The 17,965-nt window shown below is 36.4% G+C and overlaps 1 protein-coding gene across 1 annotated transcript in view; it reads right to left on the reverse strand.

Moving 5' to 3' along the window:
- Positions 1 to 17,965, reverse strand: part of ADGRB3 (adhesion G protein-coupled receptor B3) — a 464,549-nt gene that overhangs the window by 232,862 nt on the left and 213,722 nt on the right. Inside the window, 2 exon segments of the mRNA XM_032681525.1 lie at positions 1,396 to 1,464; positions 7,774 to 7,968. Coding sequence (XP_032537416.1) covers positions 1,396 to 1,464; positions 7,774 to 7,968 — 264 coding nt within the window.

Raw genomic sequence — 17,965 nt, forward strand, 5'->3', positions numbered from 1 at the left:
TAGGGGTCCTGCTTATCCTTCATAGAGGATATGAAAGGTTACTCACTTCCAAAGTTTCTTTGAGACTGCTTGTGTAACTGCATAAGAACAGTAATAAGACCAGCAGTATGGTTTTTTAGGGGGGTCATATCTCAGAAGTCTAAGATTTAGTGAACTCCCTAGCTTTATCACCAGGTAGCTATGGGCCCACTGCTCCTGTGTACAGCTCACCTTGGTGCTCTTTTGGGCTCCTGCCTGCCTACCAGTGCTGTGAGACAGAGAGAAGGAGCTATGGAAAAGCAGAAATAACTTGTCCCCTCTCTGTTTTTCAACACCACTTCTTCTACCAGCAGCAAGGAAGGGAGGGAACTGGAGATTTGTTTTCCCTCTTTTACCTCCATGTTCTCAGAATTTCCTCCTAAGTCATCTCTTGATCTTTGTGGGACAGATGGTGGACAAGGCATGGGTAAGTAGGCAAGGTGGAGGTAGAAGAAGACAAGGCATCACATTCTCCAAACCACTCCTGATTTTAAAATCTTCTATTGCACATAAGTGCACTTGACTATTTTCCATACTGAAATAGCTTGCTTTGTTTAAGCATTCTTTATATAGAAACGTTTCCCTGGCTTTGACCACCTCCATAATTTTTCCTCTGTACATAACTATGTTAATCCGCAATGTCACTGTTATTTGTATATAAATAAATATGTAAATAAATTTGACGGTATTATGGTCATGTTCAATAACATAAATATTTTTATATAATATATATATTTATATAATTATATAAGAATTATATTTTTACAGTGATAGAATTATTGTCTTATAATTTCTTGGTATAAGCATATAGGAAATTCTTATATCCAAAAAAAGGGTTTTATTTGAATTTTAGACTCTGTTATTATAAAATAGTGATTTTTTTATTGCTACATTTTCCTTATTTTACAGAATGCTATCATCATATCTAAATTAGTTGAGAAATTTGTTAGTCTGTGAATTACAACTGTTCTCCTAAATACAACCTTTTAGAAAAGGTCTACTGTTTACATTTCTGTAAGTTCTTTGATGGTGTCATATGAGGTCTTCAGGTGAGTTCTGATGTGTTGTGTTTAACAAAAGCAGCACTGCAGATAGCCTTTAATAGTATTTTTCAGTTTTTGTATGTACTTCAATACAACATCCAAAGCAAAGACATAGTGAATAATCCTATGGAATGTAATAAAAATCTGTTTATCAAGAGAAGCACCTTATATTCTTAACATAATTTTAATCTAAGGAATTAGCCAGTGGGTCCTGAAATTGCTCCTTTTTGAAAAGGATCAGTTTTTTCCAAAATATTCTCTTGCTTAGGATTTTCTATTGGTGAATGTTTAACCTGATTTTTAAAACCATATATTACACTTTACAAAATCTTACCTGCTGTGCATCTTCCCATTTCTCTTTGTTTTCTTCATCTAAGAGATTACTAATGATTTGAAAGAAGTTCTGAAAAATCAATTAGATAAAAGAAAAAGCAAAATTATTTCAATGACATAAACTACCATATCCTTAATTTGACATTAAGAAAGCTTTCCTTTTTCTATTACAGATGCAGTTCTGCAGACTATTTTCTGTCAGCGGAAGAGATGAGGTAACAAAATATAGGGCACATAATACATGGTTAATTGTTAATTTTTGGCTATAGAATCACGTTCCATAGTAATGCTTTGTATAAAACAAGAACCATCTTAGGCTTGCTAAACTTGCTAAGTGTGATGGTGTTCTATTTGAAAATTGCTCTCATTCCAGAAACAAGACAACTATATATTTTTCAAAAAACCCAAAGTATAGTTGAGAAAACACCAGGTTCGGGACCTTTAGTTTCCATTCAAAACATAAAAATTATCCTTAATAACCAAACAGAGGGCATATAATGGTATTTCATTGGTAAATACTCTTTGAAACCAAGTGCCTCTTACTTTTAAATGTTACGTCTACCTCTATCTTTTTAGGAATTTCAACATAAAAGCAATAATTAGTTTCTGTTTCTTTGGCCTTAGCCTGTTAATTTCTTTATCTGATTCTCCTATTCATTTAAGAATAAGGGGGAAAAAAAAAAAGCTAAGACATCTTCGATTTTGAATCATACATTTTAAAAATCACTTTCTTCCAAATGTTTGTGGAGAAATTTCCTTTCTAATTTTGTCTGTTCTCTCTACCAATTTGTATTCCCAACTTCTTCATCCTTAAAAGCTAAGAATTTGTGCAGTCTGTTCTCATCTTTGTATCACATTTTGTGCAGAATGTCAATTTTGTCTACAGCCTGCCAATTATAATTTATCTGTTCCTTCATAAAAGATACATGTATTTTCCACTAACCTTAACTGAAGAGTGTAATTAAGTTTCTCACAGCCTCTAAAAAATTTTTAACCATAATACCAACCACAGGATCCTGCGGAACTCAGATTAATGGTCATTACTTCACCTGCCCTTACTTTTTAGCCAATTTGGGGGATAAGAAGGACTTAAATAAGGTTTAAGTAAGAAGTAACTTTAACTCATTATTAAGTACAAACTGCACAGGGACAAAAATTAGAGCAGAAATAACTTCTGAGCTTAGTGTTTGGTATTCTTGAAAAGACATTAATTTCAAAATATGAGAAGTCACAGACACTTAAAGTGTCTCACAACCATGTAAGTAAAACATTTTAGGATACAAAACTGAATAAAACTTATGAAAACTATTTTTATATTATAACAGTTTACCAGTTTAATCTAGTCCTAACACTAACTGCTTGACAAGCAAGAGGATCTATCTTTGCCTAATCATTAGGAAGTTAACTATGTTAACTATAAAATTCACACAGATATAAATTGCTTTAACTTGACCAAATTTAATATAGAAGTGACTGACACTTTGTTGAACTTGGACAAAATAATTCTGTACATTAATGAGGCCACAACTCTCCTCTCGCTGAAGTCAGTAGCAAAATACCCATAAGCTTCAGTAACACAAAAAACGTAATGAGAAGAAACAAAATGGATTAACCATAGGACATAAAAGAAAAATGTTCTCATGGTTTCATCCAACTTGCAGGATTACTGAAGAAAAGTTTCTAGTCAAGTTGAAGATAAGAAGAGGATATATACTATGCATTGCTTATATACCAGGAATACATTTAATGTCTTTCAGGTCTTCAGTAGCAAAATTAAGCACAATGCAAGGAGTTATGTTTAGTATTTATTTTAAAGGATTATTCCAGTTTAACCAGGTCAGCAAATCATAATTGTGCAGATGCAACTTCATCTAGGAAAAATGTATATCTTCACTGGTTCCCCAGGTAAAATAAACTAAACTGGCCAAGGCAGTTTCATGGCATGATAACCACTTTTACTTTAGGGTATTGTAATTTTGGAGAAGAGTTCTACTAGGCAGAGTCGGCTTTATGAAGATTTTGCCTGAGGAAAATGCTTTTCAAAACACGGTAATTCTGCACTCTTCCAGTACAATATGGCAGAAACGTCGTTGACAGAAATTTTAACTTGTTAGGGTGTCATCAGCCGTCTAGCTGCAGCAGCATGGAACTCAGTGTGGGATAATTTATCATACTAGGCAGCTCGTTTGAAGGTAGTTTTGCATCACATTGCAGCCACCGATTCCCCTGCAGAAACAGCTTAAGCCTTAATTGCAACAGTATCCATGTCCATGCAATGACAACTATCTGAGAGGAGCCTAGACTGCCTGAAAAACACTCAGGAGTTAAAATGTTTCTTATAGATGATATATTATATGGGTTTGCTAATAATGTTATGTGTTAATTAAATTTTACGTTTATTTTAGGTACATGTAAGCATTAAAATGACCAATATATGTGAAAATCTTATCAATAATCCTAGACTCAAGTACAAACAAAAGATGAGCAATAACTTAATATATACTTCATACTTGGCAATAAACCATAAATGATGAAGTGGGTAACAAGAATGTCTTTCTTGAGATCTTTTTTTTTCTATTTCTATCCCTGGTTGATGTCATATTTATGGTAGCAGTGGAGTATGTAGCTTTTTGAGTCAGCAATACCAGCGCTTTGTGAATTAAAAAGAAGACAATTAAATGGATTTCCTGCTCCAATAATGAATAGACATGAGATGCAGTCCAAAAATGTAACGGGAGAGGAAGGGTTAAAATTCATTCTTCTACTTTGACTATTCTTTTGTTTATTGCATGAATGCTGCAAGAAACAACATTGCCCTTTAGTAAAATGATTGACAAGTATGAAGGCCAAATTTTAGCAGCATTATGGATGTGATCTGAAGGTATTACTGCAGTAAAAGCTGGACGTCCCTGTAGACTGAAGCACCTTCCTTTCACGGCAGGGCTTAAATATTACTGATCTGGCCACTACAGAAAATGTTGGGACAGCCAGAACCAAATTTTGAAGTCCTTTATTTTTGCCCAGGCTTTTTTGATGATAATGCCAATTACAGTTGGGAATGGACGGTTATGTTTTTCCTAATTTAATTTCCTTCCTTTTAATTTTTTCTTCTATAATACAATGGTTGTAGTTCTCTATTCCAGTCCAAATTCTTTGACCCTCTCTGCAGGCATAAAGCTGCCATAAATCCTTTTATACAGCTAGAGAAGAATTCCTCCCTAAGAGGAATTAATGGATAGCCTTAAGTCACCTCCAGTTTTGGACTTCAACATAGAGAAATATGTGTGTGGGAGGAGGAAGGTGGAGGGGGAAAAAGGATTGGACAATCCTCTTAATCCCTGACTGACACCAACGGGCCTGTGGCTAATATAAATGGAATTATATTGCTTTAAATGCTTTGGGGATAAACTTTGTTTCATGTTGGCCGCTGCATCAGGGGACTGTACAACTCACTTTGCCGTCCTGTCCTGAAAGGTAGCTCAAGCCCTTTTAGAATAGTGTTTCAAATTGTTGCTTATATTATGTTTATTTAGAATTTTTATTATCTTCCTGGTAGAATCCTTCTTACATAAGTACAATGGCCATCTCATTACCTCAGTGTACCTATACAGAGTATTTTAGTGTAATTCACATACTACATGAAAGACCTTGCTTGCAGAAGAATTGAATGACTCGTCTTGCAATTACGCCTGTTACGTACTGCAATTTTCAGTCACTGATGCAGGACAGCTTCTTGTTTAACTGCCTAATACAGGCTTATTTTTGTTCCTGACACTGTATATGTAATGTATATATAAATATTGTTGCAAAAAAAAGGTTAAAAGATGCAAAAGGCAAAAGAGTTGCATAATAAATAACTTACCACTAGATATGTATATTTTAGAAACTTTATTTTGCTCTTGGTATCTGTCTGCCTAAACAAGTGACATTTACTATGCAGCATATCAGGCAGTAGCACCTTCATTTTCAGTAATTAGTCTGAAATTTTCAAATTTGATCTCACTTTTCTGTTCATTTTTTTTAATGGAATCTTTGAATCACATCTTTTACACTATTCATGAATATTAATACTAGATATAACACAGAGATTATAGGCAGTTGAGGGACTATCCAGATGGATGGAATGTATAAGAAATAAATATACTCAGACATATATACTATTCCTTTCTCAGTTTTAATGCAAGTGTTGTTTTCAGGTCTTAAAAAGTACTGTTACCCACAATTCATCCTAACCTACTTTTCTGACATCATGCAAAATGATAAATTATGACTTTCAGGGATTTTAAACCTCACGTATGCTTTTCTGACAATTTCTTTAAAACAGAAATCCACCAACTAAAAAATTCTGCTCTTTATCTAGTTCAAAAAGTAGAATGTAATTAGAACACCACACGAGGTTTCTTCAGAAAGAAGAATTTTTGTGGAAATTAATTTCATTTTCACCATTTTGTCACTTCTTTTGATGATGGACTAGAAAGTATGAAAATATATAATACTAAAAATAAAAAGTAAATACAATCCTCCAGAGTATGGTAGAATATGAAGTATTGTTACATGTGGAAAAATCCATGTTTCTCAGAAATTGACAGTAAATTTTAAACTTATGTTACTGAGGCAGGATTTCATTTTTTACATTATCAGATGTCAGTAATGGGAATACTGCTAAATATATCCCCTGGGCAAAACATATGCTTAATTCTGATTTCACTTACTTTCCTGAACACCATGCATTGTTTTCTTTTTATTTTACCTTAGCTTGCAATTTCTTTTAATTTTTTTAATTTTTATGTTTTCTGACTGTGTTTCGGTACCTTTTTTTTTTGCTGAGATTTAAGAATTCTTGGTATTTAGACATGCAAATACTGAAATATAGCTATTTTTCTTTGATTTGAGAAATCCCTCATTTCCTTCAGAATCCGGTCTATGAATTTTAATGTCTTCAAAATTATTAATTCAAAATTATTTAAATAATAGTTAATAATTTTGCCAAGTTCTGCCAGAATACTGTTACAAATTTTGGAAACATCTCTACATTACTGAAGTGAACAGAACTTTTGGTGCCGTGGGAAAAGAATCAAATTCTTTGTAATGTATGTAAACTGCAAATGACCTGATCTACTAAGCCCATGAACAAAATCACTTGTGTCAAGCAATTGCTTGAGACTGGTTCTAAGATTTCTGTAGTGCCTGTGAACCATGAAGAAGTCACACTGGGCTATTAGATTTCTGACTGCATGAAAAATTTTCAGAGAACAACACATTGTTTAATGGTAATACCAGGAAAGTAGGAAAAGATAGACTCTCATTCAATTAAAAAAAGGATTGTTCATTAAAAATACTTTTTGAAAAGCACTGTTTGAAAAAAAATTATTACTTTCAGCTGGCTACAGGCAAACACAAGAAATGTTGGTTTTATCGCAGAATTTAATATTCTTTGTGCATAGAAAAACTAGAAAAGGTAAAAAGCAATGGCAAGCTCTTGAAAACTTAACTATGGAAAAGTTGTCTTTTCCAAGATGTCTTCCTTCATCTGCATGCATACATTCCCAAGTGTATTTATAATCTGTTTGCTGTTACACAAATATGTATACGTGACCTGCATTAATAACTTCATTAGTAATTTATGAATGATCATTAAGCTCTCTTTTTCATAAATAATATATACATTTACCTTCTTAGTATTCTTTTTCAGTACATCTACAACCTTTGAAAAATGTCTAGATTTTCAGATACAGATGAAACCAATATCCTGATTTAGAAGTCCTCAGTAATATTTATTTTAATCAACACTACACAATGAGTTGTGCAGCCTATTATGCAGAAATAATTACAGTGGTTTTAGCTCTGACAGCGTTTTCTTTGTCCTCTTGTACAAGAAGAGTTAATTTAACATGTGAAATAAAAAATTCATACCAAATGCACTATCCATCACTCCTGTGCACTTTTAATGAGCTTTATTTATCTGAAATGAAGAAGCGATGCCAGAGTAACATAACATTGTGGAGAGATTTTGAACTAAAAATGAACTAGTTTTGAACTGAAATGTACTGGAACAAACAACACTAGTGAAATGCTTAGTGCAAAAAAATACCAACACATCCCTATCAATCAAACCAAACCTTGAAAGACAAAGATAATGAAGGTTACAAAGAAAGTATTTTACATTTTTCACTTGATGCATTGTTTTAGATATTTGTCTTATTAAATGCAGCTGAGTCTTTTTCCTATTTTAAACTTGTATCTTACTTTTATGTGAACACTGCTTATGTCTATCATTCAGTGGGTAAAACAGCTGACATGCAGTGTACTGACAAAAACTCCATCAGTTGTTTGGGTTTTTTTGGGTAATGAAACATTACCTTACCAATGTTTCTCTTACCTGCACCCCATCAGACGCAGGGATATAACTCGCTCTTTTAAATGTGTCTGTAACGTTTCTGAGAATTTCCACAGAAATTAGAAGGTCTCCAGCATAAAAATTTTTCCTCTGCGTTAAATCCAACAGTGTCTTGGTTACTTGGGACATGCCATCACCAGCCAACATCCTCTGTCCTTTAGCGAGGTGCTCTTTAATCTGTACCAGAAGATCAAAATTAATATCAGAACCTACTTTACTGAGGAAAAGGCATGATAAATTCTACATACAGTCAAAATATTAAATATTAAAACTAGTAAAAAAATAGGTTTGTCCTGTTAAAGATAACACAAAATAGTAGACTATGATGACAGAAATATTATTTTTATCAGAGAATCATTAATTTTGTACTGAAAGATTCTGAATTTCTCGTGTTTCATCATTTGCTTCTTGGAACTTCATGGGCCAGACTGTGGCTTTAATCTACTGCCATGATGTAGCGAGGAACTGTCCTTCCTCAGAGGAACACCTGTACAACCACAGTTGCCACTCATTTACAACTAAGAGCTCTGAAAGGAATAAATACTAAGGCAGTACATTTAAAATCTAATTTACTACAGGAAAGCAGACCTTCCATCTCTGCCAGCCCAGCTTGGCCAGTCAGTGCAAGAGAGATGGTTTAGTTGGAAGAGCATTATGGTGCTTTCTTCTGTAGCACTAACGCAAAGATGTTAACTTGGAACAATCCTGTTTGCTTTTCCCAACAAATGCAAATTAAATTATGAATTACTCCTATGTATCTGCAAGGGAGAGTACATTTTAGCAGTAGCTCTCCCAGCAGATCTGTTCAGGGCTAGTGATCCAAAACAAATATGCTGGTAGAACTATACTCCTGATAAGAAGCTGACTCGCGAATCTGATTAATTCTCAAAGCTGACCTAGCATCCCAGGAAGATACAGAGAGTATCACAAAGATATGACAAGGCCAGGTAAGGCTAAAAAAAGAGCATATGTGTTAAACAACCTACTTTTAAACATGCATATGAATTTATGTATACAAACACAAGTTCTTTCAAATTGAAAGCTAAATTTTCATAGAAACACAGAACATCCTGAATTGGAAGAGTTTTAAACAAAGGAAAATTACTCTAGACAGACCCCACTCTCAGCAGGAAGGATGAAGAGAAAATGCTATGCAACTGACAACCAAAATGCTGGCACCATCTTTATAAATATATCTTTAATTGCTTGGGGCTTGGCCTTATAACTGACATATACAGAGGGAAAAATTACTAGTGTAACATACAGTTCGACTAGATGATTTTGAAGGTCTCTTCCAACTTTGATGATTCTGTGATTCTGTGACAATGTGCTGGTGATGTGGAAGGGAGACTGTAAAGATAGTTTTGCCACTTGCAGATCTCCACAGACACTTTGTGTGGATATGAGGGCCTTCATTACAAAAAATGAAATAAAAGGATAGACTAAGGGATAGAATACATAGCAAAAGTAGCACAGTGTTTGAAAGGGTTCAAAAGAACTCTCGTGCAAGAAGTTTAAAAAATGCAATCCTCCTCTGACATAGGGACTCTAAGCAATTGCGGTTTTTTTCATGCTGTTGGTTCATGTTTTGGTTACATTCTTAAGCAGTCTTCAGATAAACTAGATATATGTAACACAGCTGGGGCTGGGCAAAGTGGCTACTTCAAATTTCATCTATGGCCTTAAGTCGTCTCTAATAGTAGCTGGGGATTGTTATGAACCACAACAGCCTTGCTAAAACCCTAGAAATACTTAAGACTTGGGAGAATACCTGCTCGCTGCATCATGGACAGGGACCAAATCTATTCTATATTGTGAGTACACCAGTACAAGCATAATGGTATGATTCATATTTAGGAAAAAAATATTCAGTGACAACTGAGACCATTAATTTGTCTATTTGTTTTTTTAAAAAATACCTCCCTTAGTCTCCAGAATATTGTAATAAATAATCAGGCAAGACGCTTCCTTGCAGACACAATTTTGTGCAGTTTCCACTCCTTTTAGAAGTAGGTTTTGACAGTAATCATATAGAAAAATAATAGTGGGGGAAAAGGTGTGATAACTGAAGAAAATTAATTTCAGTAAATTCAGGGATCTGACATTGTACACATAACATTATGAACTACTTTCCTGGGAACAAGAAGAAGCAAACATGAACTTCATTTGCATTTTTCCTGTGAAATGTTGCCATTTGCCTCATCTGCTCACATGCTGTGTCTCAGTAGCAAGCTAAAAGAACATCAGCCAAGCACAGTAACACATAAGAGTACAACTTTTTCTGGAACTCATCCAGCTGTTCATTGACCGCAGAACATAATTCCAGATTTTGAGGATGAACAATATTCAATGCACCTTTAGTTCAAGCCCAAAAGACATAGAACACAAAAGACGAACTCCCAAATCTAGCATATGCCTCAGGATGTACTGTGGGAAAGGTGTCACACAACTTGAAGGCAGGGTTTAAGGGAGAACAAAAATGTTTTTTCAATACTAGGAATAACAGCAATATGATCAATCCTCATAAAAAGTCTACTGTGCTCTTATGCTTATATAAACACCAGTAGGAAAAATGTCAAACTATTTAGCAGGTTATTTTGTATTGCATTATTTTCCTTCCTTTTGCTTCATCTGTATGTTCACCTCCAATTTCTTTTTTCATGCTCCTACCAGACTTTAAACTCACATTTTAAAGACGGCAGGGCCCAAATTGTTATGGTTTTGGACCATTCATTGCACACAGAAGTATCGGTCTCAGCTGTTTTTGGAATGCAAATAATAAATTAAAATTGTTCTAGTTTTTACTGGGTTTTATACTTTTGAAAAAGTAAAGCTCTTTTTTTCAGTGCAAAATTTTACAGATCTCTAGCAGCAGAAGTGGGAGCTGTAGTATACCCTTTAGTGCTTTCAGCAGGACATTTTGGTTGCTCTTGGACACAATGATAAAAAAGGTCTAGCAAGTGCCCACATTGCCACAGGACTAAATTATTACACCTACTTCAAAAGTAGCCAGGAGGTTTAAAGTACCTCAGATGTACTAGCTCTTAAAATTACAGCTCAATTTGGTACTTTTTTAAAAAAATGTATGTCATACTCAGAAATCTCAATTTCCCAACCCAAGTATCCTTCCTCCCCTTGGCCACACCACTCATACACAGCTTCAAGAGCACCTTTTTTTTTCATCCTCCCAAGCTCCAAACCAGAAGTTCCTTTCCCTGATATTCAGCTACCCCTCCAGGCTCACACTGCCTTCAGTTACACTAGCAGTATACTCTTAGTAATAGTGTAATAAAACAGAAAGTTGCAATGTGTTTAGGTAAGGAAAGTGGGTGAAAATTAGAGTTCATTAGGAGAGAGCTTTGACTAAGACCAGCAAGCAATGTACAGCGATTAAGAATTAACAGCCTCTGTTAATGTAAGAATGTAAGAATTAACAGTCTCTTCATTATCAGTGACAGGAAGTTAAATAATGTATTTTCTTTTAAGACAGCTTACAGCTCCTAAACACAACTTTGAAATCACAGATGATTCACTCAGTTGATGCAAACTGGCGCAACATTATTGAAGCCAATGAAGGTGTCCAGATTAATATGAGTTGAAGGTAGTGGGTTACTTGCACGGCTATCACAATAATCTTTCTGCATGAAAATACAGAATATTCTCATCAAGAGTTAGTATAATGTCTTTCTCACCATACTGCCTACTTTCTGTGCTATGTTCAGCCTGATATTACGCACTGCCCAAGAAAGCTATTTTGGCCACCACTGTGGGTCCTCGTAGTTCTCTGTGAAGGTCATTTTTTAGTGGTCTTACAGGCAGACTCATTAAAAATAAAGTTTATGAGCCGAGAGATAGTGAAATGAAGCAGCTGTTAAACTGACACTTCAGTTGTCAGCCCAGCCTCTAGCTGCTTGCACTATATGGCTGCATACTTGAAAAATTACTGAATTGTTTAACTGGACTTTGACTCAGGGTCCGACTGCCTTTGTCCCCTGATTTATCAGAAAGTATGATATAATAAAAATACCTCTTTACAAAGTCAGATCTCCTAGGCCTCCAGCACTGGACTACAAATTTATTACTTCATAATAATCACTGCAAACTTAACAGATAGATGTGGTTTAAAAGAACAGAAAACAATGAACCCTCAAGAAACCTATAAAAGACTGAATAGAATTATTAATTTGAAGAGTAATTATACAATCAATCTTTTTTCATTATTTTTTAAGATTCATGGATTCATGGCTAGGTATTACTAATGATGTCATAATACATTTTATGGTAGAAGGAATATAAGAACCCAAATTAGGAAGCCTTATATAGAAGTGAGGAAAGACAGTTTGAAATAAAAATATATCCTGAAATTGCTCCTAATCTGCAAACCACTTTGCTTTGTACCTCCACAACCCAACACTAATATTTTATAAAATATTTTTCATAATGCTTTTAAGATGCAGAAATTGTAGGAACATTCACATCACATCTCTAACGTGGTGTCATTGTGAGACAGAGTTTTCTTTCAGATTTGAGGAAAACTTCTTTACAGGCTGATTTTTTTCTGATAATCAATAGGCAGTCCTTTAACTCTTCTAGCACAGAACTTTCATTTACTTTCCCTCAATATAATAAATTATTTACAGTTTATTCGTTTATTTCCAGGCTGTTTCAGTGTTCTACAATATTATTTCATCCATCTTTTAAAGGAAACAGAATAAGGTCTATGCATCTTCAGTTATGCATCTGAATATTTATAACCTAACATCATGCAAGAGATTTTTTCTTTTCCATATTCAGCATTTTATGAAGGGCACTGCTAAAGCAATACAAAATAATTTTCCACTTTGTCATCAGTGAAATTAGTTAGTAATCTCAGTCTCAGTCATGATAACATACACAGTTCCTAGAAAAAGAGGAAGGCAATCATATATTCTCTTTGTGTATTTCAGGAAAGGGAAAAAAAGTAATTGGTACATATTGTGTCAAAGAATATTAAAGATATAAATTAAGGAAAATTTTTCAACTGTAAAGGCAAGGATGTACCTGAAGAAACTATGCACACTTCCATATTGGAGGCCTTAATAACAACCAAGAAAAAGAAAATGCGGGAATAACAAGTACAGCTGATTCTGATAGAACCAGAGTTTGGACTGGATGATCTCATTCATTTCCTTTCAGTTCTACAGTTCTGTAACAGGTCCCTTTAAATGTTCTGAAACCCAGACTAAAACCTCCTATAATTCACCTCAACCAGAAAAGCTGAAGTGTAAGGAGTGCCCTGAAACTGAACTTTTGCCTTCCTGCTTTTATACACTCACTGTGTGCAATCTGCTGCACCAAGTTTTTGCAGAACTGTGCTTCAAGCTGTCTCAGTGCACTCAGCTGAAACCACTGCAACCTTGTGCTTTAAGAAACTTATTCTAAATTTATACTGATGAAAAGAAAAATGAGCATTACTTCACCATATAGAAACAGTCGTCCCACTGTCATATACTTCCAAATATTCTTAAGTAAAATAATCCTCACAACAGTGATTTGTTTTTAGAGAAATGGAGGCAGATTAATCACACAGAATCCTGTGCTGTTCTAGACATTAATCTTAGGTAAATTGAATCTCTGCACAGATGTCAGGAAATTGTGCCCTTCTATATGTGATGAGGTGTATAAAAGCATCTTCGAAGAAAACCTCGTCTAGTATTTGTGGAGGTCAAAAACGCTTTTGGAAGAAGAATGTGAACAGCTCAGAGGGATGCTTGGTGCTTTTTGCACCTTTTTTCTCCATTCTTGGAAGAAAACTCCTACTATGTTGCTCAAGAGATTTTTTTTGCCAGTTTATCCTATTACATAATTCCTTTTTTTTTAATCATGATCATCATCATGAATACTGTCAATTCTAGTCCTTGAACTATAACCACTAAATAGGTAACAGAGAAAGTCATCATAAAATTTCAGTATTTTAATTTGTGCATGGATCCAACAAAACATTTTAATACATATTTTGAATAGATAAGACTGCTCTTCAGTGGAGTAACAAATGACTCTAGGGTTGAGGAATGAATAATCATTAAATGGACCACTTTTTTTTTCCTTATACTTATCATTGTGTTTATTGGCCAAGATTTCTATTATTGTTTTATTAAATACTGCTCTTAAATGCTCCAATTATCTGTGATTAAATTCCGCTCACGTTGGCGTGCTGTGTGAGAGATCTTGCTGTTGTTATTGTTGTTTCAGTTTTTAACCAGAGGGCACGTCTTCAAGATTTGTGTTATCTATGTATAATGCAACCTGACAAGAGCAAGAGTTGAGAGGAAAACAGAATGACGACTCTGAGAAGGTTGTTTTCATTCTATGACAGACATAACATTGCTTGAGGTAAAGTCTCCTGGTTCTCCATACTGACCGAATGGCTGAGGCTAGGGGTCACAAAGGAATGTAGTACAAATGAGTTGTCTTTTTTTATGCTCCATGGTCATCCTGGTAAGTATGTGTCCCTAAAACATAAAGTTTGATTAAATGCTTCAATTTATGTGCCTATTTGATTTTAACCAATTTCTGTATTTATTTGGTTTTGTTTCTATACAGTCATTCCCATGACATTCACTTCTGTTTGCAGGACAAACCAAAATGGTTTCTTCAAGAAAATTAGCATTATCATGGAGCCCTAATTTCTGCATGGGAGCACTGCATTAAGTAATAAGCAAGAAAAATCCTTTCTGTCTCACATACTTAACAAACCTGAACTAAAACACGGTGGGGGAATGCAACAAATGAAATAGTGGGCAAAAAAGCAAGGGAATGGCTGTAAGTGTAAGATGCTGTGACCACTTTTTTTGCCTCTAGCTGCCAAGCCAAATTCGTGCAGTCATTCTGCAGCTAATGCTGCATTCAGTTGGAGTGAAGGTTCCTGCAGTTCTTGTAGACTTTAAGGGAAAATTAGATTAATTCTTTCTGTATTGAGTTCTTAAATGGCCTTCTATTGCTTTACCTCTGGCCAGACCCCAGTGTAGTTCACATGTGGCTGCAGTGCTGATTGGTTTGGAATATCAATATGATCAGGGAACACTCAGCTGCTCATTGCTGCAGACACAGCAGCAGCCACAAACACAGGAGCACATTTCATTTAACACACACATTACTCTTTGGTAAATGTGTCTCCTCCAGACATGGAAAAATTGTTATAGGTCCTCAGATGATAATGAGGACTTTTCTTTGAATTTAACAAGGGGGAATGGTTGGCTATTAAAAAGTGGATATTCAAAAGCAGAAAGGAAGAAAAGCAGCTTTCCAGGTTGAATTGTGTTTCCAAGTTGAATTAAACTGTGATGTGCTTGTGTAGAAAAGCAGGTAAATATTTTCTCCCATTGTACAGTATCTTTAAGATTAATGTGCATGTATATGTTGGCAAGATCATAGAATCATAGAATTATTTAAGTTGCAAAAGACCTTTAATATCATTGTTAACACAGTATATCCAAGTCCACCACTAAACCATGTCCCCTAGTGCCACATCTATACATCTTTTAAATAACTCCGGAGATGGAGACTCCATCACTTCCCTCAGTAATCTGTTTCAAAGCTTGACAATCCTTTCCAGGAAAGGATTTTATATTTAAGGATTATAATATTTAAACTAAACCTCCCCTGGTGCAATTTGAGGCCACTTCCTCTCATCCTGTTACTAGTTACCTGGGAGAGGAGACCTCCTTTCACGTAGCTGTAGAGAGCAGTACGGTTCTCCCTGAGCCTCCTCTTCTCCAGGCTAAACAACCTCAGCTCTCTCAGCTGCTCCTCATAAGACTTGTGCTCCAGACCCTTCACCAGCTTCATCGCCCTTCTCTAGACACGCTCCAGCACCCCAGTGTCTTTCTTGTAGTGAGGGGCCCAGAACTGGACACAGGACTCAAGGTGTGGCCTCACCAGTGCCAAGTACAAGGGATGAACACTGCCCTCCCTCATCCTGCTGGCCACACTATTCCTGATACAGGCCAGGATGCCACTGGCCTTCTTGGCCACCTGGGCTCACTGATGGCTCATGTTCAGCTGACTGTCAATCAGCATCCCAAGGTCCTTTTCCACTGGCCAGGCTTACCAGCCATTTTGCCCCCAACCTGTAGAGGTGCATGGGGTTGTTGTGACACAAGTGCAGGACCCAGCACCTGGCCTGGTTGAACCTCATACCTGGCCCATTGATCCAGCCTGTCCAGACTCACTGGCAGAGCCTTCCTGCCTTCCAGTAGATCAACACACCTATTCAATTTGGTGCCATAGGCAAACTGACTGAGGGTGCACTTGATCCCCTCATCCAGGTCATAAGTGAAAATACTAACGGGACTTGACCCAGTATCCTGGGGAAACCCACTAGTGACCAGCTGCCCGCTGGATGTAACTCCACTCACCACCAGTCTCTGGATGCAGCCATCCAAACAGTTTTTTACCCAGTGAACAGTGCACCCATTCAAGTAATGGGCAGCCAATTTCTCCAGGAGAATGCCATTGGAGACAGTGCCAAAGGCCTTACTGATGTCCAGGTAGACTACATCCGCTAGAGGTTTTAACTTTCCCTAGAGGTTTTAACTTGTTATAAAAGATCGGGTTGGTTAAGCAGGACCTGCCTTACCTAAACCCATTCTGGCTGGGCCTGGTCCCCTAGTTGTCCTGCACATGCCATGTGGTGGCACTCAGGATGATCTACTCCAGGACCTTCCCCAACAATGAGGTCAAGCTGACTGGCCTGTAGTTCCCTGGATCCTCCTTCCAGCCCTTCATGTAGAAGAGCATCACATTTGCTAACTTTTAGTCCGCTGGGACTTCCCTGATTAGCCAGGACTGCTGACAAATAATGGGAAGTGTCTCAGGGAGCACTTCCTCTAACTCCCTCAGTACCACTGGATATATCCCATTCAGTCGCATAGACTCATGTGTCTACATAGTCTAGCAGATCACTGACCATTTCCCCTTGGATTATGGGGGCTTCATTCTGCTCCCTGTCCCTGTTTTCCAGACTGGTTACCTGGAGAGCAACTGGTCTTATGAGTAAAGACTGAGGCAAAGAAGGCATTAAGTACATCAGTATTTTTCTCATCCTACATCATTATGTTTCCCCTGCATCCAGGACAGGATGGAGATTCTCCTTAGCCCTCCTTTTGTTGCTAACATATTTATAGAAATATTTTTAATTGTTTTTTACAGTAGTAAAAATTATAAGTTAATATATATATTAAGTTCTAGTTGGGCTTTGGCCCTTTTGATTTTCTCCCTACATAACATCATGACATTCTCACAGTCCTCCTGCGTTGTCTGTCCCCTTTTCCCCAACGTCATAAAGTCATCTTTTTTTCCTGAGTTCCAGCCACAGCTCTATGTTCAGCCAGGCCAGTTTCAGGTGTATGTTGGTGAAATAAAGCACCATAATGTCATGAATGGATAAGGTACTAGAGTAGCTTTCAACACATTTCACTTTACTGATCCTAAGTTACTGACTTCTGGTGCCTATTGTAACACAGACAGTTATGAAAAAAAGCATTCACTTGGGATGGAGCAGTTGGTTTCTATACTACATAGTTCATATGAGTGCCTGAAGTATGGGGTTATTTCCTCTCTTTGGCTAAGAGCATATATATTTACAGAGGATGAAGCAGATCTGTTAGAAGACTGTGAAAACTGTACTAACTTTATAACGTGGTGTTAAAAGCACTCAAACCCACAACATTTCATCCCATGCAATAAGTTTGGCAGGCCAGAGCAGGTGAAGCTTTCTCAGAACCAAATGAATGCCTTCACCATTAAGGCAACAGTGATACTGAAGTCATTAGCTTTTTTTTTCCCTGAAGTTTTAATCTTCTGTGTAGAATGGGAAAATGTTAGTGAGGCAGGGGAAAACAGTTGCCTGTTGCACTCTCTTGATCAGTTGCTCTCTGATGAGAGAAAAGTTTGTCATCCTCCAGTCAAGATAATGGAAGTGACAAAATAGAGCTGACTCCTACATATTCTGGGCTTACAAGGGAAGCAAGGCAAGGCATTTACTGATATAACACCCCTGCCTGTCAAAGGCTGCAAAGGTGAAGATGAACAGCTGGTGTATACCAGTGTAAGTACAGACTGAGGCCGAACAAAAATCTTGTTATTGAGGCCCCTGCATTCAAATCTATAAAACTAAGCCTGGCTGCTTTGCTCT

Source organism: Chiroxiphia lanceolata, chromosome 3 (assembly GCF_009829145.1).
Source record: "Chiroxiphia lanceolata isolate bChiLan1 chromosome 3, bChiLan1.pri, whole genome shotgun sequence".
Lineage (NCBI taxonomy): Eukaryota > Metazoa > Chordata > Aves > Passeriformes > Pipridae > Chiroxiphia > Chiroxiphia lanceolata.